Source organism: Haliotis rubra, unplaced genomic scaffold (assembly GCF_003918875.1).
Source record: "Haliotis rubra isolate DU_JTF1 unplaced genomic scaffold, ASM391887v1 Scf489, whole genome shotgun sequence".
Classification (NCBI taxonomy): domain Eukaryota; kingdom Metazoa; phylum Mollusca; class Gastropoda; order Lepetellida; family Haliotidae; genus Haliotis; species Haliotis rubra.
In genome coordinates, this window is record NW_025767178.1 from 353789 (window position 1) to 380987 (window position 27199).

The window sequence follows — 27199 nt, forward strand, 5'->3', positions numbered from 1 at the left end:
ACAAAGTTAAAATGTCTGCAGCAACGACAAACAGGGCTATGAAATATTGAGTTAAGACACCAATTCGCAAACTCAGTTTGACATCTTGACCAGCTCCATCACTATGTTAACTACAATAGTTTTTGAGAAAATTTGACCCAGTGACAAGAAGACAGATGGAGCGATGAATTCAAAAAAGAAAATTGATGGAGGCCATCTGGATCCACCGCACAAAACCTGAAATCTTTAATTCCATCTCACTAGCCTCCTGTATGCACTATACATGTATATTTTATCTGTAAATCATATTGTCATTCACCCGATGAAGGGGCAAGAAGTAGCCCAGAAACATTGTGTTGTAAATAATAAAGAAGTTGTAAATCCATACCATACGTTGTTGTGTTACCATCCAACTTCTAAATGCCCATCAAGCATGTGATTACTGTGCAAACAACTATGGTCATAAGGAAGTAGTGATGCACTCTCAAAACATTCATTATCATCATTGCAACATTGACTGACTTCGATATATCTCTTAATTTTTTTCAATTTTTCATTCGTAAATAAAAAAGAAAGTTTCCCTACTTTATATCATACTCCATTTGTACAACAAGCAGGGGTACTGTGTATCTATATCATCTGAGAATGTTCCAATGGGTAAAGTGGGAAATTGTAGTTCTATGTCGCACAATCATACATAAAACTGCACATATTTCCAAACCAGTCTGTCTGAAAGATCTTGAAGTTGATATTTGATGTATAACTGTTACATGTTTCTGTCTCCTAAACACATTTACTGAGTGAACACAGTAATTCCAGATGAACATTAGTTTCAACTTTCAACCATGCACTTGAAGGAAGGCTTTATTGTTAAGGACACCAGAAAACAGTCAGCAAATTGATATATTTCATCTTAAAATTACTCTTAAAAAATCAAATCAATTAGTGCTAAAATACTGTAGCTTAGCTGGATATGTAGTCAAGATAACTGATCATCAGCAGTAAGAACAGTGTTTAGTCACTTCAACATACCCACCTTTCCTAAGTGATGTATTATACTGTGAGCATTGTCCAGGTCATGACCACAGCTGCTGCAGGCGCTGGCCTTGTTGGTGCTGTCACTGTCCACCTCCACACTGGAGCCAACCAGGGAGCAGGTGGTCGCCATACACAGTGGACACAGCACATGAGGGATCACTGCAGCCCCCTCTGGAACATAGCAAGACTTCAAATCAGAAGCTGGGTGGGGATAGTGGTGGCTGCTCTGCCTCAGAAACTAAGCAGGGATAGTAGTGGCCACTCTGCCTCAGGGTGCCGTTGTACAAAAAACCGTAGCGCTAAGACTGCCTTGAGTCTGTGATAAAGTATGGGAGTTACGGTCACCTTAGCGCTAAGACTGCCTTGAGTCTGTGATAAGGTATGGGAGTTACGGTCACCGTAGCGCTAAGACTGCCTTGAGTCTGTGATAAGGTGTGAGAGTTACGGTCACCGTAGCGCTAAGACTGCCTTGAGTCTGTGATAAGGTATGGGAGTTACGGTCACCTTAGAGCTAAGACTGCCTTGAGTCTGTGATAAGGTATGGGAGTTACGGTCACCTTAGCGCTAAGAGTGCCTTGAGTCTGTGATAAGGTGTGGGAGTTACGGTCACCTTAGTGCTAAGACTGCCTTGAGTCTGTGATAAGGTATGGGATTTACGGTCACCGTAGCGCTAAGACTGCCTTGAGTCTGTGATAAAGTATGGGAGTTACGGTCACCTTAGTGCTAAGACTGCCTTGAGTCTGTGATAAAGTATGGGAGTTACGGTCACAGTTGATGTTGGCACAAGAAGACAAGTAGTCAGTTCAACATCTACGCTGCATGCTGAACCAACATATGACAATTGAAGTACCGTAAATATTTTTGCGAGTGGCAAACAACAGACGTTTTTTCGTAATGATATTTTTGCGACTTGCCCAATTCTCAAAAATAAATTGCAACTGAAAGAAAGTTCTACCTAAAGTAAATACAATAACATATTAAAGGTTGCAGCTAATCTTGAAATGAGCTCAGTAGAGTACTTCCGTGTGTATGCAGTCAGTGATGTTTTCCTAAAAACAACACACGCAGTTCATAGGCCAGATAAACTCAAAACAGTTCAAAGTGATAATATTAATTGGAATGCCAATATTAACTTGTTGGACTCAGGAGCAAAGCATTATGATAATGACATCACCAAAGTTGTTCATCTCTGGACAAGAGTGATGAAACCTATCCACGCCCGTTGGATGGTGTCGGCCTATCAAGCGGTCTTTAAAGACAATGAATGTGTGTTACGTGGTTGGCGCCTGTCTGGACTATCAGACATACTGATTGACTAACTTTGGTATTCCTTGTTTGACATGGGACATGTGAGTACAAGCAATGCTATAGTAATTAGTCTTCCCCGAAGTTATTGCCAAGGCTTAATTCATGTATCGTCTGCATCTGTTGTTGATAATATGAACTGGTGAATAATAAGAGATAATGAGACACATTATTTGTAGATTGTTTATATGTACGCAATGTTGTTCCTTGACCAGCAAAGTGCATCATGATACGCGGGTGAAGTTCTCTGTAGACTACAGCAGTTATATCGCTGATTCGAACACGCACGGTAACCGCAGGTTCTGTGGTGGTAGCTGAAGCCACCCCATACCATGAGTTCAAGTCAGCTTCCACAACACAACAGTAACGCAATTTTCAAGCTGAATCTGGACTCATCAGAAAACAACACTTCCCTGCCATTGTTGACGCCGCCAACGCTGGTGTTGTCAGCGCCAAAAATATCATGCTCAGCTAAAAATTTGTGATCTACAGTATATACATTTAACTTGTCAGTAAAGTCTAGCTGTATCATTTTACAAGAAAGTTTGGAGACAGCCAATAATCTTTTATTCATTTTCAACTTACCAATAAGAAAATGGGAGACATCGGAAGTAAAGTAACTGGTCCTCTGGGGTTGTAGACTCTATCCAGCTGAGCCTGTAAAAGCCAGCAAGCCACTTCATCGGAAGTAAAGTACTGGTCCTCTGGGGTTGTGACTCTATCCAGCCCGGTCACCTCCTTTACCACTGCTGAGACCTCAGGTCTCCTGTGGGCATAACTGCAAGTTTTGTCCGAGGAGTGGCCTTTCTCACTGTATACCTGATAGAACACCTCCCCATGTATGGTTAGCTGAATTTAGAAACATATATGTCAAAACTTTACCTCATCAATTGGAGAAAAAGGCAGATGAAATTTCACAAACTACTTACAAGACAGCAGTTAACAATCAGATTTCATCCCTAGCTATACGGTGCATATCTAAAGCTACTAACACAACCAACAGTATAGAATATATATTGTATACAACAGTTAACAATCAGATTTCATCCCCAGCTATACGGTGCATATCTAAAGCTACTAACACAACCAACGGTATAGAATATATATTGTATACAACAGTTAACAAGCAGATTTCATCCCTAGCTATATGGTGCATATCTAAAGCTACTAACACAACCAACAGTATAGAATATATATTGTATACAACAGTTAACAATCAGATTTCATCCCTAGCTATATGGTGCATATCTAAAGCTACTAACACAACCAGTATAGAATATAACTGTATACAACAGTATAGATTTCATCCCTAGCTATATATATATTGTATACAACAGTTAGTTAACAATCAGATTTCATCCCTAGCTATATGATGCATATCTAAAGCTACTAATACAACAAACAGTATAGAATATATACTGTATACAACAGTTAACAATCGGATTTCATCCCTAGCTATATGATGCATATCTAAAGCTACTAATACAACCAACGGTATAGAATATATATTGTATACAACAGTTAACAATCAGATTTCATCCCCTAGCTATATGATGCATATCTAAAGCTACTAACACAACCAACAGTATAGAATATATATTGTATACAACAGTTAACAATCAGATTTCATCCTAGCTATATGATGCATATCTAAAGCTACTAACACAACCAACAGTATAGAATATATATTGTATACAACAGTTAACAATCAGATTTCATCCCTAGCTATATGATGCATATCTAAAGCTACTAACACAACCAACAGTATAGAATATATATTGTATACAACAGTTAACAATCAGATTTCATCCCTAGCTATATGATGCATATCTAAAGCTACTAATACAACCAACAGTATAGAATATATATTGTATACAACAGTTAACAATCGGATTTCATCCCTAGCTATATGATGCATATCTAAAGCTACTAACACAACCAACGGTATAGAATATATATTGTATACAACAGTTAACAAGCAGATTTCATCCCTAGCTATATGATGCATATCTAAAGCTACTAACACAACCAACAGTATAGAATATATATTGTATACAACAGTTAACAATCAGATTTCATCCCTAGCTATATGATGCATATCTAAAGCTACTAACACAACCAACAGTATAGAATATATATTGTATACAACAGTTAACAATCAGATTTCATCCCTAGCTATATGCATATCTGCAGTATATCTAAAGCTACTAACACAACCAACAGTATAGAATATATATTGTATAGAATATATATTGTATACAACAGTTAACAATCAGATTTCATCCCTAGCTATATGGTGCATATCTAAAGCTACTAACACAACCAACGGTATAGAATATATATTGTATACAACAGTTAACAATCAGATTTCATCCCTAGCTATATGATGCATATCTAAAGCTACTAACACAACCAACAGTATAGAATATATATTGTATACAACAGTTAACAATCAGATTTTATCCCTAGCTATATGATGCATATCTAAAGCTACTAACACAACCAACGGTATAGAATATATATTGTATACAACAGTTAACAATCAGATTTTATCCCTAGCTATACAGTGCATATCTAAAGCTACTAACACTAACCAGTTATGTTTGTTGGTTTGTCAGCAATACCCAGGCTTGTGAATTTCACCAACAAGATAAACATCTGAGACCTGCATCACTTTTAGCACATTTAGCAGACATGCTGAATACCTTGAATACCGTGAGCTAAACCAAACTCACTCACTCATTCACTCGCTCATCTGCAAAGGCCTTGTCTTTAAGAAGAGATGTAAAATATGATGAACTTAAAGATGGATCGATGGATGGACAGAAAACCACACAATAAACTATGACATAAGCTCACTGAACTTTCAGTCAGATGAGCTGAAAATTGTAATATACTGGACTCTGGATCAATTGTGAAATACTCGCTGTATCTGAAAATTTTCATCATTCATTTGAAGAGTTATAACATAACACTAGCCCACTACAAGAAAGCTTGTTCAAATTCTGACAGGCAAGTGTAAGTGTTTCCATTTCCCCAATGTTTTAATATTTACTGGTACTAGTAATGCTTTCACTTTAAAGTTCTACCCCTGATTTCACATGTAAATTGGTTAGTTGAGTGTAAAGGGTGACCTAAAACTAAGGCTCTAAAGCTTATTTGATATAACTTATAATTTGATGACATATCAACCTTATTTTCATACAAATATTTATAGTGAATTAAAGAACTTCATACCCGGGATCTTTTTATGGTCATTACACTCACAAAATGTTTAAGCCAGGTGCGAAGGTGCGAAGGCAAGAACAAGATTTTACTTTTGTAAAAATTGGAACATTATCAATATGATAATAATTCTCAGAATACTACAACTAACACTTGAATGCCTATTTCCTGAAACTTGTTCTGAAACCATAGGTTTAGCTTGAACAAGCAGTCACTAAGGTGACATAATCCCCCGCCGCAAATGATCAAATCAAACTTAAAAAGTAATGAAAGTGAAGGTCGTAATTTAAGATGAAGTTAAATGTAAACAGAAACATGACCAGTCAACCTCTCTTAAAATCTTGCTCAGTAGTTGTTCAAACGCACAAATATTTTCAAGACTCACTTTGACCTTGACATGAATGTCTTAGTGTATGAAGTATGCAAAAATAGTAATAAAGAAATTGCTTATTGAAAAACATTCAAGGGAAGTCTTGAAAGTCTATGAAGAAAATCCAGTGAACTGTTCTTGAGATATCTCGCTGACAATCTTAACAATCTTTAAGATGCTGAAATCTTCAAAGTATCGCTGTGACCTTGACAATTATGTGAAGGTCACCAAAATCGACTGGAACTTGCACCTTCCCTAGATGAAGCTTGGTGTCAAATATGAAGAAAGTCCAGTGAATGGTTCTTGAGATATCTCGCTGACAATCTTTACATGCAGGTTAACATGCTGAAATATTTAAAGTGTCGCCGTGACCTTGAAAATTAAGGGAAGGTCACCAAAATCGACTGGGCCCTGCGCCTTCCCTCGATGAGGCTTGATGTCCAATATGAAGAAAGCCAGTGAACGGTTCTTGAGGTATCTCGCTGACAAGCTTAACATGCAGTTTAACATGCTGAAATCTTCAGAGTGTCGCCATGACCTTGAAAATTAGGTGAAGGTCACCAAAATCGATGAAAGCCCTCTTGTTCAAGAGCTTGTGTATGGCTGTCACTGAAAAACGTGGGTTCCCAGAGCTGATACCGATGTCCTACTGTGTGTGTCATCAAGGGGGCCTCTTGGTGAATTGCAGGCAATATCCTTTCTTGATAACTTTGAGGATCCATCGATCAGTCGTTATGATCTTCCAGTCCTCTGCCAAAGCTGACAAATGTCTGCCCCCTGGACCCTGAAACACCTGCATAGGAAATACAGGCATCTTCCGTGCATGATCGTTGTCTAAGGTCGAGGTTCATGCTACTTTTGTCTGGGAAGTTTGAGGTGAGTCAAGTCAATTTTGGCCCTTTGCCGTGCTGTCTAGATGGCTGTGGAATATCTGAATAGTGTCTTGTGTAGTCTCCATGTTTATGAATGATGGATCATAATGAGCGAACACAGCATCTTCCAAATTCCTGAGAAAACCAATAGTTTAGTCCTTGAATATTGTTTACAAGCCAGACTCTTTCATCAAAATCCCGATTTTCCTTCCTTGATGGATAAATCTTCAGGTATTTTAACTGCAGATCCTTGAAGTCCTTCTAAAGTGAAGGTGATTTGACTGGTAACACTCTGTTATCAGTCGCATAAGAATCTTTTCCCTGAAGAGAAGTATGGCCCAAATGGTCTGGATACTTGAGTGAAGGCAATCGTCATTCAAATCCTTGATAATCTTACACTGGAAGGATGACTAAGGTAACATCCGCTACCTCTTGTGTGGAAGAAAGGAGGCTCTGGTCCCTGCATTTTTTAAGTCCTCTTGATCAGGTAGAGGCAGCATTGTTTCCGGTAATAGGACATCTAGTGCAGCCAACTTGTCCACAAATGTGTATCTGGCTGATCTGTGGTCTAAAGATTCTGTTCTTAATTCAATATATGTAAAATCTGGATCCTTCAAAGCATCAGTAAAATCTTCCTTATAACTGTGAGAAGATTGCCTATTAATAGTCGTATCAAATGTATATCTTGCCATATCTTGGAATGTATGGCCATGAGGTCCAAGCTGCAAATGTGTACTGTGGAGCTTCACTCTTGATCATGTGCTGACTGCATTGTTATGAAAACTGTATCTGCAGTCCGTTTGGTCTCAGCACCCAGTGTAATCCGTGCAGCTTGTGGCTGTACTGTTATCTTCGATCCAGTGTTTCAGCCAGAATTTGTTTGAGTGTTGCCAGTGGCACCTTAACCACTAAAATGTGGGCCAATGCAGTTGCGACTTTTGCCATTCATGGTAATCATGGTATAGAAGACCTGTGGATTATATCAAATGTTGCGCCAATGGGCTCTCTAGCATTGTAAAAAAGTGCCATTGCATATTTTTTTAGTGTGAATGGCGCAATGGCGTTTGCCTGGCTGAAGCACTGTCGGATGATCCCGTTGTCTCTGCTATGATGTCCTCCAGCAAGATCACCAGGAATCCTACAGACCATGTGATCCACGTGGACTGTGTGGTCTGTGCAGTCCATGACTTCTACTAGATGAAGACTTGTCAAATACATGTGCGGTTTGTAAGATCAAAGTCAGGGTATGCCACAGCAGGGGGGACAGTAGCAGCCGGTGGGGTCTTAGACTCCAACCTGGTGCCCTTGAGGAGGAAGACGATCATGGACGTCGCTTCTATCTTGAGAAATTCGATTCGATAGACATTTCATCATCATCTCCAAAAGGCTTCAAAGCTGCTGACAAGGCTTTATCAGTAACAAACTTGGATTTAACAGCCTATGGGGGTCAAAAGATGAGGCGTGACAGGATCAGATAGGACAGGAGGGATGCCCAGTTCCCCTGAGTCTGACTGATTGTCTGTGATCATTTCAGTGTCTGCAAGGCCCTTCACTGGTGTCCTGGAGCTCAGTCTCTTCAAAATCCTTTTTTCTTGACCTTTTTAATGACCATACTTCTCAAAAGCTGAGGGAGATAGCAACTGAGAAGCCTCAGAACGTGAGACGAAAGAGTAAGGAGCGTCAACACACTCCAAACAATCCTGAGGGGACATTAATTTCCCACAGACTGAGAAATTTCTGCACCCAAACTAATGGAATGCACTCGAGCCCCCCTTAGATTTACCCATTAAGAGGTCAAACCTTGTAAGAATTTTTGAGAACATTTTCAGAACACAAGTAAACACATGTGTATGTGTGCCCCTGGGTTTCCCTGCACTTCTGTTAGGGGAGATAACTCCTGCAGATAGGACTACAAGGAAGACAGACAATACTACAGAAAAAAATTCAAGTTAAACCTGTGGGGTCAGAAACAAGTTTCAGAAAGATTCATTTAAGTGTAAAAGGGACATATTCATAACCATTAAATCACACAAAAAAACTAAAATGTTTTTAACAAGACATCTTTATGGAAGAAGCTGCAAGTCATACTTTGTCTTCATTAGTCACGCAGTATCAGAGAAGATATTTAAGAGCATGCTGAAAGAGCAAGCTATTTCCACTTCAAAGGTAAGCATTGAGATTATGAGAAGTCATAGGGTCATGTATCTTTGAAAAAGTGTGTCAAACAAAGAGACGTCTCTTTCAAGTCGTATATATCCCTATCTCTACTTGCAACAGCTGAAATATATGGCTGTTGTTGGTTAGACTAGCCAAGAGGTAACAGACACACTTAACCAGAACACTGGCCTGCCATCTGTGGAAAGGCTGGGCCTGTTTTAACGAGTTTTCTCTCATATCACACTGGTGTAGGACAGCGACTCTTTCTACCAACAACCTCCACCAAAGTTTTTCTAAGTCAAATTTGGTTTCCATGTATTAATCATTTTGCCATTGCTCTCCAATGTATGCGAATATTTCGATTAACTAAGCTGATGTGGTCGAGGTATTATAATATGTTTTCCAATTTTAGTATTTACTTTGATTTTCATTGGCCATGACATCATTGTCACTCTGGTGCCACTAATTGTAATGAAGGTTGAAAGGACAGGAAGTGCACACAGAGTATTTAGTGAGGTTTACCTGGTACATGTGTACACTGCTCAAAGTGTGAGTGGCAGCTACTCCAGCTAGTGAGGTTTACCTGCTACATGTGTACACTGCTCCCAGTGTGAGTGGCAGCTACTCCCCCTAGTGAGGTTTACCTGGTACATGTGTACACTGCTCCCAGTGTGAGTGGCAGTTACTCCCTCTAGTGAGGTTTACCTGGTACATGTGTACACTGCTCCCAGTGTGAGTGGCAGCTACTCCCCCAGTGAGGTTTACCTGGTACATGTGTACACTGCTCCCAGTGTGAGTGGCAGCTACTCCACCTAGTGAGGTTTACCTGGTACATGTGTACACTGCTCCCAGTGTGAGTGGCAGCTACTCCCCCTAGTGAGGTTTACCTGGTACATGTGTACACTGCTCCCAGTGTGAGTAGCAGCTACTCCAGCTAGTGAGGTTTACCTGGTACATGTGTACACTTCTCCAAGTGTGAGTGGCAGCTACTCCAGCTAGTGAGGTTTACCTGGTACATGTGAACACTGCTCCCAGTGTGGGTGGCAGCTACTCCCCCTAGTGAGGTTTACCTGGTACATGTGTACACTGCTCCCAGTGTGAGTGGCAGTTACTCCCCCTAGTGAGGTTAACCTGGTACATGTGTACACTGCTCCCAGTGTGAGTGGCAGCTACTCCCCCTAGTGAGGTTTACCTGGTACATGTGTACACTGCTCCCAGTGTGAGTGGCAGTTACTCCCCCTAGTGAGGTTTACCTGGTACATGTGTACACTGCTCCCAGTGTGGGTGGCAGCTACTCCCCCTAGTGAGGTTTACCTGGTACATGTGTACACTGCTCCCAGTGTGAGTGGCAGCTACTCCCCCTAGTGAGGTTTACCTGGTACATGTGTACACTGCTCCCAGTGTGAGTGGCAGCTACTCCAGCTAGTGAGGTTTACCTGGTACATGTGTACACTGCTCCCAGTGTGAGTGGCAGCTACTCCCCCCCAGTAGTGAGGTTTACCTGGTACATGTGTACACTGCTCCCAGTGTGAGTGGCAGTTACTCCCCTAGTGAGGTTTACCTGGTACATGTGTCACTGCTCCCAGTGTGAGTGGCAGCTACTCCCCTAGTGAGGTTTACCTGGTACATGTGTACACTGCTCCCAGTGTGAGTGGCAGCTACTCCCCTAGTGAGGTTTACCTGGTACATGTGTACACTGCTCCCAGTGTGAGTGGCAGCTACTCCCCTAGTGAGGTTTACCTGGTACATGTGTACATTGCTCCCAGTGTGGGTGGCAGCTACTCCCCCTAGTGAGGTTACCTGGTACATGTGTACACTGCTCCCAGTGTGAGTGGCAGCTACACCCCCTAGTGAGGTTTACCTGGTACATGTGTACACTGCTCCCAGTGTGAGTGGCAGCTACTCCCCCTAGTGAGGTTTACCTGGTACATGTGTACACTGCTCCCAGTGTGAGTGGCAGCTACTCCAGCTAGTGAGGTTTACCTAGTACATGCGTGTACACTGCTCCCAGTGTGAGTGGCAGCTACTCCCCTAGTGAGGTTTACCTGGTACATGTGTACACTGCTCCCAGTGTGAGTGGCAGCTACTCCCCCTAGTGAGGTTTACCTGGTACATGTGTACACTGCTCCCAGTGTGAGTGGCAGCTACTCCAGCTAGTGAGGTTTACCTGGTACATGTGAACACTGCTCCCAGTGTGTGAGTGGCAGCTACTCCCCCCTAGTGAGGTTTACCTGGTACATGTGTACACTGCTCCCAGTGTGAGTGGCAGCTACTCCCCCAGTGAGGTTTACCTGGTACATGTGTACACTGCTCCCAGTGTGAGTGGCAGCTACTCCCCTAGTGAGGTTTTACCTGGTACATGTGTACACTGCTCCCAGTGTGAGTGGCAGCTACCCCCTAGTGAGGTTTACCTGGTACATGTGTACACTGCTCCCAGTGTGAGTGGCAGCTACTCCCCTAGTGAGGTTTACCTGGTACATGTGTACACTGCTCCCAGTGTGAGTGGCAGCTACTCCCCTAGTGAGGTTTACCTGGTACATGTGTACACTGCTCCCAGTGTGAGTGGCAGCTACTCCAGCTAGTGAGGTTTACCTGGTACATGTGTACACTGCTCCCAGTGTGAGTGGCAGTTACTCCCCCTAGTGAGGTTTACCTGGTACATGTGTACACTGCTCCCAGTGTGAGTGGCAGCTACTCCCCCAGTGAGGGTTTACCTGGTACATGTGTACACTGCTCCCAGTGTGAGTGGCAGCTACTCCCTAGTGAGGTTTACCTGGTACATGTGTACACTGCTCCCAGTGTGAGTGGCAGCTACTCCCCCTAGTGAGGTTTACCTGGTACATGTGTACATTGCTCCCAGTGTGGGTGGCAGCTACTCCCCCTAGTGAGGTTACCTGGTACATGTGTACACTGCTCCCAGTGTGAGTGGCAGCTACACCCCCTAGTGAGGTTTACCTGGTACATGTGTACACTGCTCCCAGTGTGAGTGGCAGCTACTCCCCCTAGTGAGGTTTACCTGGTACATGTGTACACTGCTCCCAGTGTGAGTGGCAGCTACTCAAGCTAGTGAGGTTTACCTGGTACATGTGTACACTGCTCCCAGTGTGAGTGGCAGCTACTTTCCCTAGTGAGGTTTACCTGGTACATGTGTACACTGCTCCCAGTGTGACTGACTGACTGAGTTTGGTTTTACGCTGCTTTTAGCAATATTCCAGCAACATCACGGCGGGGGACACCAGAAATGGGCTTCACACATTGTGCCCATGTGGGAACAACCCGGCTCCCAGTGTGAGTAACCAGCCACGCTTTAACCACTGAGGCTACCTGGTACATGTGTACACTGCTCCCAGTGTGAGTGGCAGTTACTCCACCTAGTGAGGTTTACCTGGTACATGTGTATAACTGCTCCCAGTGTGAGTGGCAGCTACTCCACCTAGTGAGGTTTACCTGCTACATGTGTACACTGCTCCCAGTGTGAGTGGCAGCTACCCCCTAGTGAGGTTTACCTGGTACATGTGTACACTGCTCCCAGTGTGAGTGGCAGCTACTCCACCTAGTGAGGTTTACCTGCTACATGTGTACACTGCTCCCAGTGTGAGTGGCAGCTACTCCAGCTAGTGAGGTTTACCTGCTACATGTGTACACTGCTCCCAGTGTGAGTAGCAGCTACTCCAGCTAGTGAGGTTTACCTGGTACATGTGTGCACTGCTCCCAGTGTGAGTGGCAGCTACTCCCCCTAGTGAGGTTTACCTGGTACATGTGTACACTGCTCCCAGTGTGAGTGGCAGCTACTCCAGCTAGTGAGGTTTACCTGGTACATGTGTACACTGCTCCCAGTGTGAGTGGCAGCTACTCCAGCTAGTGAGGTTTACCTGGTACATGTGTGCACTGCTCCCAGTGTGAGTGGCAGCTACTCCAGCTAGTGAGGCATCAAGTCGGCGTTGAATCACTTGTCCCATCAGGCTTCTCTTACACTCCGTCGTCATCACAGCACTGAAATGAAGCAGAGCCTCCATCACCTTCAGACTTTGGTGACTAGTCAGTAGTAGTAGTGCTGATGGAGGCAGAGAACCTCATTATTACCAGCTACAGCTCAATGTCCGCAGCATCAAATAAAGGTGATCATTTTGTCAATTTCAGTCCTTGTATCAGTTACACAGCAGATTTGGGAGAAACAAAGCATGACAAAATTTTAATATAAGAGAGGTGTGGAGACCTGATGGTAGACAGCCTCCATGGCTGGTACTGGGAGCGGACCGGCTTGGCTTCACCGTACTTCACATGGAAGCAGTGAGTCTCTGGTGGGGACTGGGTGGCTGCCAGCACCAGTGAGTCGCTGGAAGTGGTGTTGGCTACAGCTACATACTGGGGGGCACTAGGTAGAGAGTGAGGCCAAACCATCACCTGCAACACACAGGGGCATGAGGAAACCATTACACACACTCACATCCATGGCAGGACTGTGTCAGAATGGTTTATATAGATCACACATATCAACCAACATATTGCATAATATATGAAATACCATGTAATATTTTGTAAAACATATAACCAAAAATAACTTAACACAGAACTTTACCCTTTGGATACTAAGAGTGAGTGAGTGAGTGAGTGAGTGAGTGAGTGAGTGAGTGAGTGAGTGAGTGAGTGAGTGAGTGAGTGAGTGAGGAGGAGTGGTGGTGGGAGTGAGTGGCGAGTGAGTGAGTGAGTGAGTGAGTGAGTGAGTATGGTTTTAGTCCGCTTTTAGCAATATTCCATCAATATCACGGCGGGGGACACCAGACATGGGCTTGGATACTAAGATAATATAGGAGGAACAAAAAAGAAGAACAAACATAAAATGACTGGCCTCCTTTTCTGACATCACATCATATTACCCTCATTACATCACTGCCGGAAATCGTGATTCATAACAGTCATCACACTATAGAATCTTTGTATTTTCAACAGAGGTCCACTTCACTTCCAGCAATCTGTAATTAGTTGTGCAGTGATGGTATCTTGCTTCCAAAGCCTAATATGCATATGCAGATACTGGTGGAGGTATAGGAATGGGGTTAGTCCTGATGTGATATTCTTTGAATAATTAACGTGAAAACTACTGTTTTATTATATGAACATGTACCATACTCTGCTACATAAATACCAAAATATACCAGAAGGAATGTAGGGTTCCATCATTTAGTAATGATGGTGTTTAGAAAAACTACAAACCTTTGTAACAGATGGTAGGAAACCATATTTATGAGTGAACAGTCATTTAAATGAAGCATTCACACTCAGAACTAAGGTAAACTCAGTGTGGTTCTTTAAAAGAACATGAACATATTTCATTGATTGGTAAAAAATGAACCTGAACACACTGGTATGTGTACCATGTACCATGTGCCTTGTAATGTTACTGGCATATTACGTAGGCAGAAAGTTTTCTCAGTGTCCTAAAAGGTTAATATGATTCCTATGGCCACTGTGTCAACACATCGTGGTGATGCTGACCTAAAATGGCATGTATATACCAGTTGACTGCAATGAATGAGTGAAGACAGTCTTACAGGGTAGTTGGGAAGACACTGGTCCATCATCAGCAAGGTGATGCTGACCTACAATGGCATGTATATACCAGTTGACTGCAATGAATGAGTGAAGACAGTCTTACAGGGTAGTTGGGAAGACACTGGTCCATCATCAGCAAGGTGATGCTGACCTACAATGGCATGTATATACCAGCTGACTGCAATAAATGAGTGTAGAGAGTCTTACAGGGTAGTTGGGAAGACACTGGTCCATCATCAGCAAGGTGATGCTGACCTACAATGGCATGTATATACCAGTTGACTGCAATGAATGAGTGAAGACAGTCTTACAGGGTAGTTGGGAAGACACTGGTCCATCATCAGCAAGGTGATGCTGACCTACAATGGCATGTATATACCAGTTGACTGCAATGAATGAGTGAAGACAGTCTTACAGGGTAGTTGGGGAGACACTGGTCCATCATCAGCAAGGTGATGCTGACCTACAATGGCATGTATATACCAGCTGACTGCAATGAATGAGTGTAGAGAGTCTTACAGGGTAGTTGGGAAGACACTGGTCCATCATCAGCAAGGTGATGCTGACCTACAATGGCATGTATATACCAGCTGACTGCAATGAATGAGTGTAGAGAGTCTTACAGGGTAGTTGGGAAGACGCTGGTCCATCATCAGCAAGGAGATGCTGACCTACAATGGCATGTATATACCAGCTGACTGCAATGAATGAGTGTAGAGAGTCTTACAGGGTAGTTGGGAAGACGCTGGTCCATCATCAGCAAGGAGAAATCTGTGGCTATGAAGTGGTAGTATGGGCAGTGTGGATGGGGCTGGGTCACCATGATCCTCTCCTGTTGGTGCAGCAGCCTGGTGGGCTGGGCTAGCAGGTCAAGTCCCTCACTGTACTGGGTCTGCAATACATTCATCATGTAGGAATGTGGCTGTATATAAACTTGAAGCATGGACTCCTGTTATCTTTGAGTGGTATGAAGAAGATGGATATATTCACTTTCTTTATTCTTGAAGTTGGACATATTACCTTACTCTATTCTTGAGTGGTATGCAGAAGTTTGATATTCTGCCATACTTATTTCTTGAAGTTGGATGTACTGACTAACTTTAATCTTGAGTGGTATGCAGAATTCTGATAAAATGCCTCACTTAATTCTTGAAGTTGGATGTACTGACTAACTTTAATCTTGAGTGGTAAGCAGAATTCTGATAAAATGCCTCACTTAATTCTTGAAGTTGGATGTACTGACTAACTTTAATCTTGAGTGGTATGCAGAATTCTGATATAATGCCTCACTTAATTCTTGAAGTTGGATGTACTGACTAACTTTAATCTTGAGTGGTAAGCAGAATTCTGATATAATGCCTCACTTAATTCTTGAAGTTGGATGTACTGACTAACTTTAATCTTGAGTGGTAAGCAGAATTCTGATAAAATGCCTCACTTTATTCTTGAAGTTGGATGTACTGACTAACTTTAATCTTGAGTGGTAAGCAGAATTCTGATAAAATGCCTCACTTTATTCTTGAAGTTGTATGTACTGACTAACCATAATCTTGAGTGGTAAGCAGAATTCTGATATAATACCTCACTTATTTCTTGAAGTTTGATGTACAGACTGACTTTATTTTTGAGTGGTAAGCAGAATTCTGATATAATACCTCACTTATTTCTTGAAGTTTGATGTACTGACTAACTTTATTTTTGAGTGGTATGAAGAAATAGGGTCACTCTTGATTCTTGAATTTATAGATAATAAATCACTCTCTCGTATGTTTCCTTTATCCTGTGTAATATTACCCCTGTAGAATCCACAATTTCCTGGTAAGTGACAAAACATTTTCAGGTTCCTTACCCTGCTGTCAAAGAGCTGCACACTGGTATGGTCTGCTAATATGACCTGGCGTGGATGTGCCCCCCAGTGACACTGGCGCCATTGGTCTGTGGATTGGAATCGGAGGGGTTGCTTGGATACTAGAGTCTGCAAACTAGAATCCCAAACACTGGTCAGTTGATACACAGCCTCTGTTGTCAGTTGTTGTCCTTATGTTTCACAACAAATAACTAACTTACTACAGCCTCCTATGCTATACTTTATGTGTGCCATCTGGAATTTGTTGACTAATATGAGGCTGAGTATAGTGTGAGTGAGTAGGTGAGTTTAGTTTTACGACGCACTCAGCAATATTCCAGCTATATGGCGGCGGTCTGTAAACAATCGAGTCTGGACCAGCTAAGGTAAAGGCTTTTCTACATGAGAAGAAGGGCTTTCAAGCCTGAACAATAAAAACAAAATGTACTGTGCTCATACTTGAGTTGTACTGGCATATTTCTTTCTCATGTCATAGAGGGAGACGAGGGCAGAAACAGCATTTTACACAGAAACACAGAAATCACTCAACCATTTTAGAGACATCACTGCTAGGATCATACACACTAAGTTCAAGTCCCAGGAGCCAAGCTATAAGTTTATGCAGAGTGAGTGAGTGAGTTTAGTTTTACGCCGCCCTCAGAAATATTCAAGCTATATGGCAGCAGTCTGTAAATAATAGAGTCTGGACCAGACAATCCACTGATCAACAGCATAAGCATCGATCTTTGAATTGGGAACCAATGACATGTGTCAACCAAGTCAGCGAGCCTGTTAGTTGCCTCTTATGACAAGCATGGGTTACTGATGATCAATATTCTAACCCGGACCTTCATGGGTTTATGCAGAGTGAAAGTGAGGCATCTGTACATAGGTATTTTTACCTGCATCCAGGAACAGAGAGATAAAGGCAGCCAGTGTCAGTTGAGACAAGCATCTCACCACAGATGTAGGGGCTATAACACACAAGTTAGGTTTTACATCAACTTTGGGATCTCATTATGAATATTTTACATTCATGTTTTCATCATGTTTGTATTGTGAATGAGACTTAATCTAAGAATGGCACTGCTGCTTCACAGTAGCTTCTGTCACGGTTAACTTATAATCACCCTGAATGAAGCCTTAAAAGGCCATATTTTAAGTATAAATGGCTTTTGTCAAAAATACCACTTGGTGATACATCAAATTTAATTGAGGAAAACAACACAACTAAAATAATAGCACATTGGGGAGTTATAATCACGGTACAATAATGGTTTCACATTAACTTCTTTTGATCTTTGCACTATGCAATCGCTCCATAATGACGTAGGACAATGTTCACTGAATCAGTGGAAGTGCATAGGGCAAAGGTCAGATGTCACCATGGCGACTGTTTCTAGGTTGGTGTACACCCTACTATAATGATGAAACTGATCACAGAGAGGATTGAACTAACAGTTTCAGTCAACTTTCCAGTAGCCTGTAACCATTTTAGTGCCAACAACATTTGACCTGTGTTCAGCTAAACAACAAAATCAACTTCCTGTGTACAGAGAAGCGTCCCCAGCACTTATAACAGTTGAACATGTGCCCTAGTTCCACACAGTCTACTACTGCACACTACCTGAGACAGACAGATGTTGGTGCTTCCCTGATGTGCCCTAGTTCCACACAGTCTACTACTGCACACTACCTGAGACAGACAGATGTTGGTGCCTCCCTGATGTGCCCTAGTTCCACACAGTCTACTACTGCACACTACCTGAGACAGACAGATGTTGGTGCCTTCCCTGATGTGCCCTAGTTCCACACAGCCTACTACTGCACACTACCTGAGACAGACAGATGTTGGTGCCTCCCTGATGTGCCCTAGTTCCACACAGTCTACTACTGCACACTACCTGAGACAGACAGATGTTGGTGCCTCCCTGATGTGCCCTAGTTCCACACAGCCTACTACTGCACACTACCTGAGACAGACAGATGTTGGTGCCTCCCTGATGTGCCCTAGTTCCACACAGTCTACTACTGCACACTACCTGAGACAGACAGATGTTGGTGCTTCCCTGATGTGCCCTAGTTCCACACAGTCTACTACTGCACACTACCTGAGACAGACAGATGTTGCTGCCTCCCTGATGTGCCCTAGTTCCACACAGTCTACTACTGCACACTACCTGAGACAGACAGATGTTGGTGCCTCCCTGATGTGCCCTAGTTCCACACAGTCTACTACTGCACACTACCTGAGACAGACAGATGTTGCTGCTTCCCTGATGTGCCCTAGTTCCACACAGTCTACTACTGCACACTACCTGAGACAGACAGATGTTGCTGCTTCCCTGATGTGCCCTAGTTCCACACAGTCTACTACTGCACACTACCTGAGACAGACAGATGTTGCTGCTTCCCTGATGTGCCCTAGTTCCACACAGTCTACTACTGCACACTACCTGAGACAGACAGATGTTGGTGTCTCCCTGATGTGCCCTAGTTCCACACAGTCTACTACTGCACACTACCTGAGACAGACAGATGTTGGTGCCTCCCTGATGTGCCCTAGTTCAACACAGTCTACTACTGCACACTACCTGAGACAGATAGATGTTGGTGCCTCCCTGACATGTGCCCTAGTTCCACACAGTCTACTACTGCACACTACCTGAGACAGACAGATGTTGGTGCCTCCCTGATGTGCCCTAGTTCCACACAGCCTACTACTGCACACTACCTGAGACAGACAGATGTTGGTGCCTCCCTGATGTGCCCTAGTTCAACACAGTCTACTACTGCACACTACCTGAGACAGACAGATGTTGGTGCCTCCCTGACATGTGCCCTAGTTCCACACAGTCTACTACTGCACACTACCTGAGACAGACAGATGTTGGTGCTTCCCTGATGTGCCCTAGTTCCACACAGTCTACTACTGCACACTACCTGAGACAGACAGATGTTGGTGCTTCCCTGATGTGCCCTAGTTCCACACAGTCTACTACTGCACACTACCTGAGACAGACAGATGTTGGTGCCTCCCTGATGTGCCCTAGTTCCACACAGTCTACTACTGCACACAACCTGAGACAGACAGATGTTGGTGCCTCCCTAATGAGCCCTAGTTCCACACAGTCTACTACTGCACACTACCTGAGACAGACAGATGTTGCTGCCTCCCTGATGCGTGCCCTAGTTCCACACAGTCTACTACTGCACACTACCTGAGACAGACAGATGTTGCTGCCTCCCTGATGTGCCCTAGTTCCACACAGTCTACTACTGCACACTACCTGAGACAGACAGATGTTGCTGCCTCCCTGATGTGCCCTAGTTCCACACAGCCTACTACTGCACACTACCTGAGACAGACAGATGTTGCTGCCTCCCTGATGTGCCCTAGTTCCACACAGTCTACTACTGCACACTACCTGAGACAGACAGATGTTGCTGCCTCCCTGATGTGCCCTAGTTCCACACAGTCTACTACTGCACACTACCTGAGACAGACAGATGTTGGTGCTTCCCTGACATGTGCCCTAGTTCCACACAGCCTACTACTGCACACTACCTGAGACAGACAGATGTTGGTGCCTCCCTGATGTGCCCTAGTTCCACACAGTCTACTACTGCACACTCCCTGAGACAGACAGATGTTGGTGCTTCCCTGATGTGCCCTAGTTCCACACAGTCTACTACTGCACACTACCTGAGACAGACAGATGTTGCTGCCTCCCTGATGTGCCCTAGTTCCACACAGTCTACTACTGCACACAACCTGAGACAGACAGATGTTGGTGCCTCCCTAATGAGCCCTAGTTCCACACAGTCTACTACTGCACACTACCTGAGACAGACAGATGTTGCTGCCTCCCCTGATGTGCCCTAGTTCCACACAGTCTACTACTGCACACTACCTGAGACAGACAGATGTTGCTGCCTCCCTGATGTGCCCTAGTTCCACACAGTCTACTACTGCACACTACCTGAGACAGACAGATGTTGCTGCCTCCCTGATGTGCCCTAGTTCCACACAGCCTACTACTGCACACTACCTGAGACAGACAGATGTTGGTGCCTCCCTGATGTGCCCTAGTTCCACACAGTCTACTACTGCACACTACCTGAGACAGACAGATGTTGCTGCCTCCCTGATGTGCCCTAGTTCCACACAGTCTACTACTGCACACTACCTGAGACAGACAGATGTTGCTGCCTCCCTGATGTGCCCTAGTTCAACACAGTCTACTACTGCACACTACCTGAGACAGACAGATGTTGCTGCCTCCCTGACATGTGCCCTAGTTCCACACAGCCTACTACTGCACACTACCTGAGACAGACAGATGTTGGTGCCTCCCTGATGTGCCCTAGTTCCACACAGTCTACTACTGCACACTACCTGAGACAGACAGATGTTGGTGCCTCCCTGACATGTGCCCTAGTTCCACACAGCCTACTACTGCACACTACCTGAGACAGACAGATGTTGGTGCTTTCCTGATGTGCCCTAGTTCCACACAGTCTACTACTGCACACTACCTGAGACAGACAGATGTTGGTGCTTCCCTGATGTGCCCTAGTTCCACACAGCCTACTACTGCACACTACCTGAGACAGACAGATGTTGGTGCTTCCCTGATGTGCCCTAGTTCCACACAGCCTACTACTGCACACTACCTGAGACAGACAGATGTTGGTGCCTCCCTGATGTGCCCTAGTTCCACACAGTCTACTACTGCACACTACCTGAGACAGACAGATGTTGGTGCTTCCCTGATGTGCCCTAGTTCCACACAGTCTACTACTGCACACTACCTGAGACAGACAGATGTTGGTGCCTCCCTGATGTGCCCTAGTTCCACACAGCCTACTACTGCACACTACCTGAGACAGACAGATGTTGGTGCCTCCCTGACATGTGCCCTAGTTCCACACAGCCTACTACTGCACACTACCTGAGACAGACAGATGTTGGTGCTTCCCTGATGTGCCCTAGTTCCACACAGTCTACTACTGCACACTACCTGAGACAGACAGATGTTGCTGCCTCCCTGATGTGCCCTAGTTCCACACAGTCTACTACTGCACACTACCTGAGACAGACAGATGTTGGTGCTTCCCTGACATGTGCCCTAGTTCCACACAGCCTACTACTGCACACTACCTGAGACAGACAGATCTTGGTGCCTCCCTGACATGTGCCCTAGTTCCACACAGTCTACTACTGCACACTACCTGAGACAGACAGATGTTGGTGCCTCCCTGATGTGCCCTAGTTCCACACAGTCTACTACTGCACACTACCTGAGACAGACAGATGTTGCTGCCTCCCTGATGTGCCCTAGTTCCACACAGTCTACTACTGCACACTACCTGAGACAGACAGATGTTGGTGCCTCCCTGACATGTGCCCTAGTTCCACACAGTCTACTACTGCACACTACCTGAGACAGACAGATGTTGGTGTCTCCCTGATGTGCCCTAGTTCCACACAGTCTACTACTGCACACTACCTGAGACAGACAGATGTTGCTGCCTCCCTGATGTGCCCTAGTTCCACACAGTCTACTACTGCACACTACCTGAGACAGACAGATGTTGCTGCCTCCCTGACATGTGCCCTAGTTCCACACAGCCTACTACTGCACACTACCTGAGACAGACAGATGTTGGTGCCTCCCTGATGTGCCCTAGTTCCACACAGTCTACTACTGCACACTACCTGAGACAGACAGATGTTGGTGCCTCCCTGACATGTGACCTAGTTCCACACAGCCTACTACTGCACACTACCTGAGACAGACAGATGTTGGTGCTTCCCTGATGTGCCCTAGTTCCACACAGCCTACTACTGCACACTACCTTAGACAGACAGATGTTGGTGCCTCCCTGACATGTGCCCTAGTTCCACACAGTCTACTACTGCACACTACCTGAGACAGACAGATGTTGGTGCTTCCCTGATGTGCCCTAGTTCCACACAGCCTACTACTGCACACTACCTGAGACAGACAGATGTTGGTGCTTCCCTGATGTGCCCTAGTTCCACACAGTCTACTACTGCACACTACCTGAGACAGACAGATGTTGGTGCCTCCCTGATGTGCCCTAGTTCCACACAGTCTACTACTGCACACTACCTGAGACAGACAGATGTTGGTGCTTCCCTGATGTGCCCTAGTTCCACACAGTCTACTACTGCACACTACCTGAGACAGACAGATGTTGGTGCCTCCCTGATGTGCCCTAGTTCCACACAGTCTACTACTGCACACTACCTGAGACAGACAGATGTTGGTGCCTCCCTGACATGTGCCCTAGTTCCACACAGCCTACTACTGCACACTACCTGAGACAGACAGATGTTGGTGCCTCCCTGATGTGCCCTAGTTCCACACAGTCTACTACTGCACACTACCTGAGACAGACAGATGTTGCTGCCTCCCTGATGTGCCCTAGTTCAACACAGTCTACTACTGCACACTACCTGAGACAGACAGATGTTGCTGCCTCCCTGACATGTGCCCTAGTTCCACACAGCCTACTACTGCACACTACCTGAGACAGACAGATGTTGGTGCCTCCCTGATGTGCCCTAGTTCCACACAGTCTACTACTGCACACTACCTGAGACAGACAGATGTTGGTGCCTCCCCTGATGTGCCCTAGTTCCACACAGTCTACTACTGCACACTACCTGAGACAGACAGATGTTGGTGCCTCCTGATGTGCCCTAGTTCCACACAGTCTACTACTGCACACTACCTGAGACAGACAGATGTTGGTGCTTCCCTGATGTGCCCTAGTTCCAAACAGTCTACTACTGCACACTACCTGAGACAGACAGATGTTGGTGCCTCCCTGATGTGCCCTAGTTCCACACAGTCTACTACTGCACACTACCTGAGACAGACAGATGTTGGTGCTTCCCTGATGTGCCCTAGTTCCACACAGCCTACTACTGCACACTACCTGAGACAGACAGATGTTGGTGCCTCCCTGACATGTGCCCTAGTTCCACACAGCCTACTACTGCACACTACCTGAGACAGACAGATGTTGGTGCCTCCCTGATGTGCCCTAGTTCCACACAGTCTACTACTGCACACTACCTGAGACAGACAGATGTTGGTGCCTCCCTGATGTGCCCTAGTTCCACACAGCCTACTACTGCACACTACCTGAGACAGACAGATGTTGGTGCTTCCCTGATGTGCCCTAGTTCCACACAGCCTACTACTGCACACTACCTGAGACAGACAGATGTTGGTGCCTCCCTGATGTGCCCTAGTTCCACACAGCCTACTACTGCACACTACCTGAGACAGACAGATGTTGGTGTTTCCCCGAACAGATGTCTGTTTTCCAATAGAACGGGTTCCACAATAGTTCCAGCCTCAGCCACACGGTACACAGTGTAATCAGTGTCTCCACGAGTGCAGCACAAACCTGTGACAGTCAGAAGTTAAACATGGTAAACACAAAGACATTTCATGCCATGTAAAGGGCTTTATTGATTTTAAATCTGATCAGATGTACATGCGAAAGGGGCAAACACATAATGGCAGAGAGCCAGAATCCCATTTTTGCCACGAGAGAAAGATGAGAGGTTTACACAACTGTGTCATGGATCATGCTGGAAAACACTGCCTGGCCCAGACTTGACTAAATCTGGAATACAGCAAACTGCAGTGTAAAACAATATTCACTCACACAATTATTCTGCATGCATATTTTACCTATGTTGTTCACATAAGAAGTTCTCATTTCCAGCACCTTGGAAGCGGTTTGTTCTTCATACAATACTGTGTTTCCCAGCTTGAATCCTTGATGACCAGCATCCAAAACCTCAGTCACATCTTCATAATTGTCAAGGTGTTTAAAAGAAAATGTACAATGCCAGAAAAGAAACCATTACTGAGAAACTATTGCAATAGAATTGGTAGAATGTATCCTTCAAAATGCATTCATACCAATGTTCAAATAAAGATTCTTTCAAGTTTATATATTGATATCACTCTTTCAACTTGGATGTTGTACATGTTTACCTTTGTCACCTCATATATTGTTATGTACTGTTGGAAGTACATTGTTATTATAAGTTGTATGCTTGTCCCTCGGGTAATACGCTCAGATGTACGCCTCTTTGTAGCAGTGTCCCCTGAGCTGGTAGGCGAGGGATAACACTGCTACAAAGAGGCATACATCAGACTGTATTACCCGAGGGACAAGCATACAACGTATTTATCTTACCACCATGTTAAATGTACAAAATATCATTTTATTGTATTTTGAAAATCGCTACCGACTGTATGACATTAAACAAAATGGCGTCTGCCTGTCGACTGGATTTTTTAAATCAGTAAAACATATTCTGACAAGCTTAAAACTGCTTTAAACATGGTTAATTATGTTTAGGTTGTGTGTGCAAATGATGCAATGCATAAATACGCTTAAATAAAGCAGTGAAAGTGGGTAAAATAAATGTGTACATAAGGAACTCAAAAATCGCTAATCGTACGGTTTTCGAACTCCGGGCACTGCATGCATCTATTACGACGTCATACGATTGTTAGAGATTCTCGGCTTCCCTCCTAGGAGGGGTGACACGGAAACTTGTTAAAGCGTCATTGACCAAATAAATTAAAGTATTTTACATAAAGGTAAGATATGGTATTACATTGCAACTGCATATTACATAATTTGGGCAGCATTGCTACACTTGCTTACTGTTTCAGCAGGTGTGCTATGACATGCCAGGATCACTTTGTGCATTAAAGAAGACAATCTTGTGAAGGACATAATATATAATCTACTCAGTCAGTAGCAGGAATGTTGATATTGTAATACCGGATACATTTATAACACTTCTTGTGAACAAGCTATACCATAATAACTAAAACTGTCTCTTGGTAACATAATAACAAACCACTTCCAGCTTACTAACATGACTTTCGCTATGTGAAAACATATACCCAATGCAGTACAACTTTACAAAATAGTGCCATGGGATATGTAGTGCCACTGCTCAACAACATTTATAGTGAATGATTAACGAACACAAATGGTGCAGTCAGCATTTGGATTCAAATATTTTCATAAATACTGAGGACTTGAAACTAACACTGAAGTATTATGAACCAAATATAATGCATAATATGCCAAACTTCAGCTTCCCCAATTGGTCAATTTCAGAGAAGTTTGCAGAGCCTCTATGTCTTTGAGAAAATTTAAGGCTATGGTCAGAAAAAAGTGAAAACAACTGCCATGGCAACCATACTGAAAATCAGATACCACGCCTATGAACAACTTGGGCTGTCATCAATGGTGGGAACAAGTATGTGCTGCCGCAGCTTGATGGGTTCAGTCATATGTGTGGAGACAACATAGACACTGCATTTGTATCAAAGAAAATAGTGGCACCATTGAAGTGCATAAAATCACTTTAGCACCTTGATTGAAAATATGGCAAGATTTAGAAAATACCTGTCTGACTTGTAAACTCAGACAACAACTTCGAGTTGGGAAGATGATGTCATGGAGAATCTTTGAAGAATAAGACCCACAAAGAGATCATGTACATTATATGTTCAAATTCTAACAAGAAATCAAGTTATCATGTTGTCAAAAGATTGAGCTTGACCTTTAATGTCAATTCATCATGTCATTGGCATGAGTAATCTGAAATCTGCTTCAAGTGACCATGAGCATCTATCTCTTTGTCTGTCAGTTTTACAGGGCAGGTGCCAGGCATAGGTGCAGTCACATATCATAGATGTTGAGATAGTTTCTTATTACTGACTGGAAATTTGTTATGATATACAACGTAAAAATCACAAATCTCATAAGGTTTAAGTCCAATTTATGATTTGATCCTGGCCAATTTGGAGGTCACCCCACCCTAGTCATCGTTATATTCTAATTAAATATATTCAAGTTATTGAATTTATGCTTATTTTGACACATCCATTGTACTGCCTGACTTTGTCCTATGTTTTCATGTCATAGGAATGACTTCCATACCTGGAAATGTTTATCTAGTACAGATTTGAAATATTTTAATGTTTAAATCTATTTTTATTTTTTTCCCTTGAAAACAGTGAGAAATATATAAGATGTTTTGTCCTAAACTCATGAGCATGCATGGGTTTGAAACTGTTTGAAATGTAATTATAAATTAGATTATTAGAATTGGTTTCAGTCATTATATCCATGGCGGTCCAATAATTAAGACAATTTATTGTTAATCTAATGTTCTAAAGATCAAATTCCACATAATCCCTCTCAATGCTAAGATCTGAGTGAACAATGTTTACATACTCTCAGTAAATTTCTACAACTCCTTGACCTTAACTCTCATTTGCAACGTCAAGGCTCACAAGCCATAAACTCCACTTGTCAACTCTATGTCAATTCTTCATCAGAAGCTAAAGTAACTGTATCAACTGTAATGCCCAAAGTCACTAAATAATACACAATGTTGATGCGAATATTAGTTTTGTGTTCTTGCATCCCATGTGCAACTCCCTGACCAATTTACTTGTACCAGCTGTGTACACAGACTTGAGGAAAGATGCCAAGATGTATTACAACCGAACAACTTCAGATAAGGGATTTTTCAAATGATTTTCTGATGCTCCTGGCAACATTGATACAGAAGCCATGCCTCAGCTGGTGCAGGATACTGATCCTGTTGAAGTGTTCCCCTGTAGGGTGCAGCAAGTATGTGTTGTCGGACAGCGACATCAGGCACAAGGAGCCTCCAGTGTAGGCTGAGTTGACTCGCTGAAACAGAGGAACCCATACAGTGACATCTACCACAACACCAGGGACATGTACTGTGACTTCTACCAC

The 27199-nt window shown here is 43.7% G+C and overlaps 1 protein-coding gene across 2 annotated transcripts in view; it reads right to left on the reverse strand.

Annotated features, from left to right (window-relative positions):
- Window positions 1-1050: 1050 nt before the first annotated feature.
- LOC124291269 (TATA box-binding protein-associated factor RNA polymerase I subunit C-like) overlaps window positions 1051-27199 on the reverse strand; it is a 100060-nt gene continuing 73911 nt past the window's right edge. The window contains exons 5-15 of one of the 2 annotated variants that reach the window (XM_046728239.1): window positions 27031-27130; window positions 24085-24204; window positions 23665-23794; window positions 17248-17319; window positions 16349-16481; window positions 15227-15391; window positions 13163-13350; window positions 12819-12939; window positions 3050-3141; window positions 2908-3003; window positions 1051-1188 (exon numbers count right to left, since the gene is read on the reverse strand). In XM_046728239.1, coding sequence (XP_046584195.1) covers window position 1188; window positions 2908-3003; window positions 3050-3141; window positions 12819-12939; window positions 13163-13350; window positions 15227-15391; window positions 16349-16481; window positions 17248-17319; window positions 23665-23794; window positions 24085-24204; window positions 27031-27130 — 1218 coding nt within the window. In that variant the 3' untranslated portion in view covers window positions 1051-1187. Of the gene's footprint in view, window positions 1189-2907; window positions 3004-3048; window positions 3172-12818; window positions 12940-13162; window positions 13351-15226; window positions 15392-16348; window positions 16482-17247; window positions 17320-23664; window positions 23795-24084; window positions 24205-27030; window positions 27131-27199 lie in introns of both variants that reach the window. The other variant, XM_046728237.1, reaches the window with a different exon arrangement.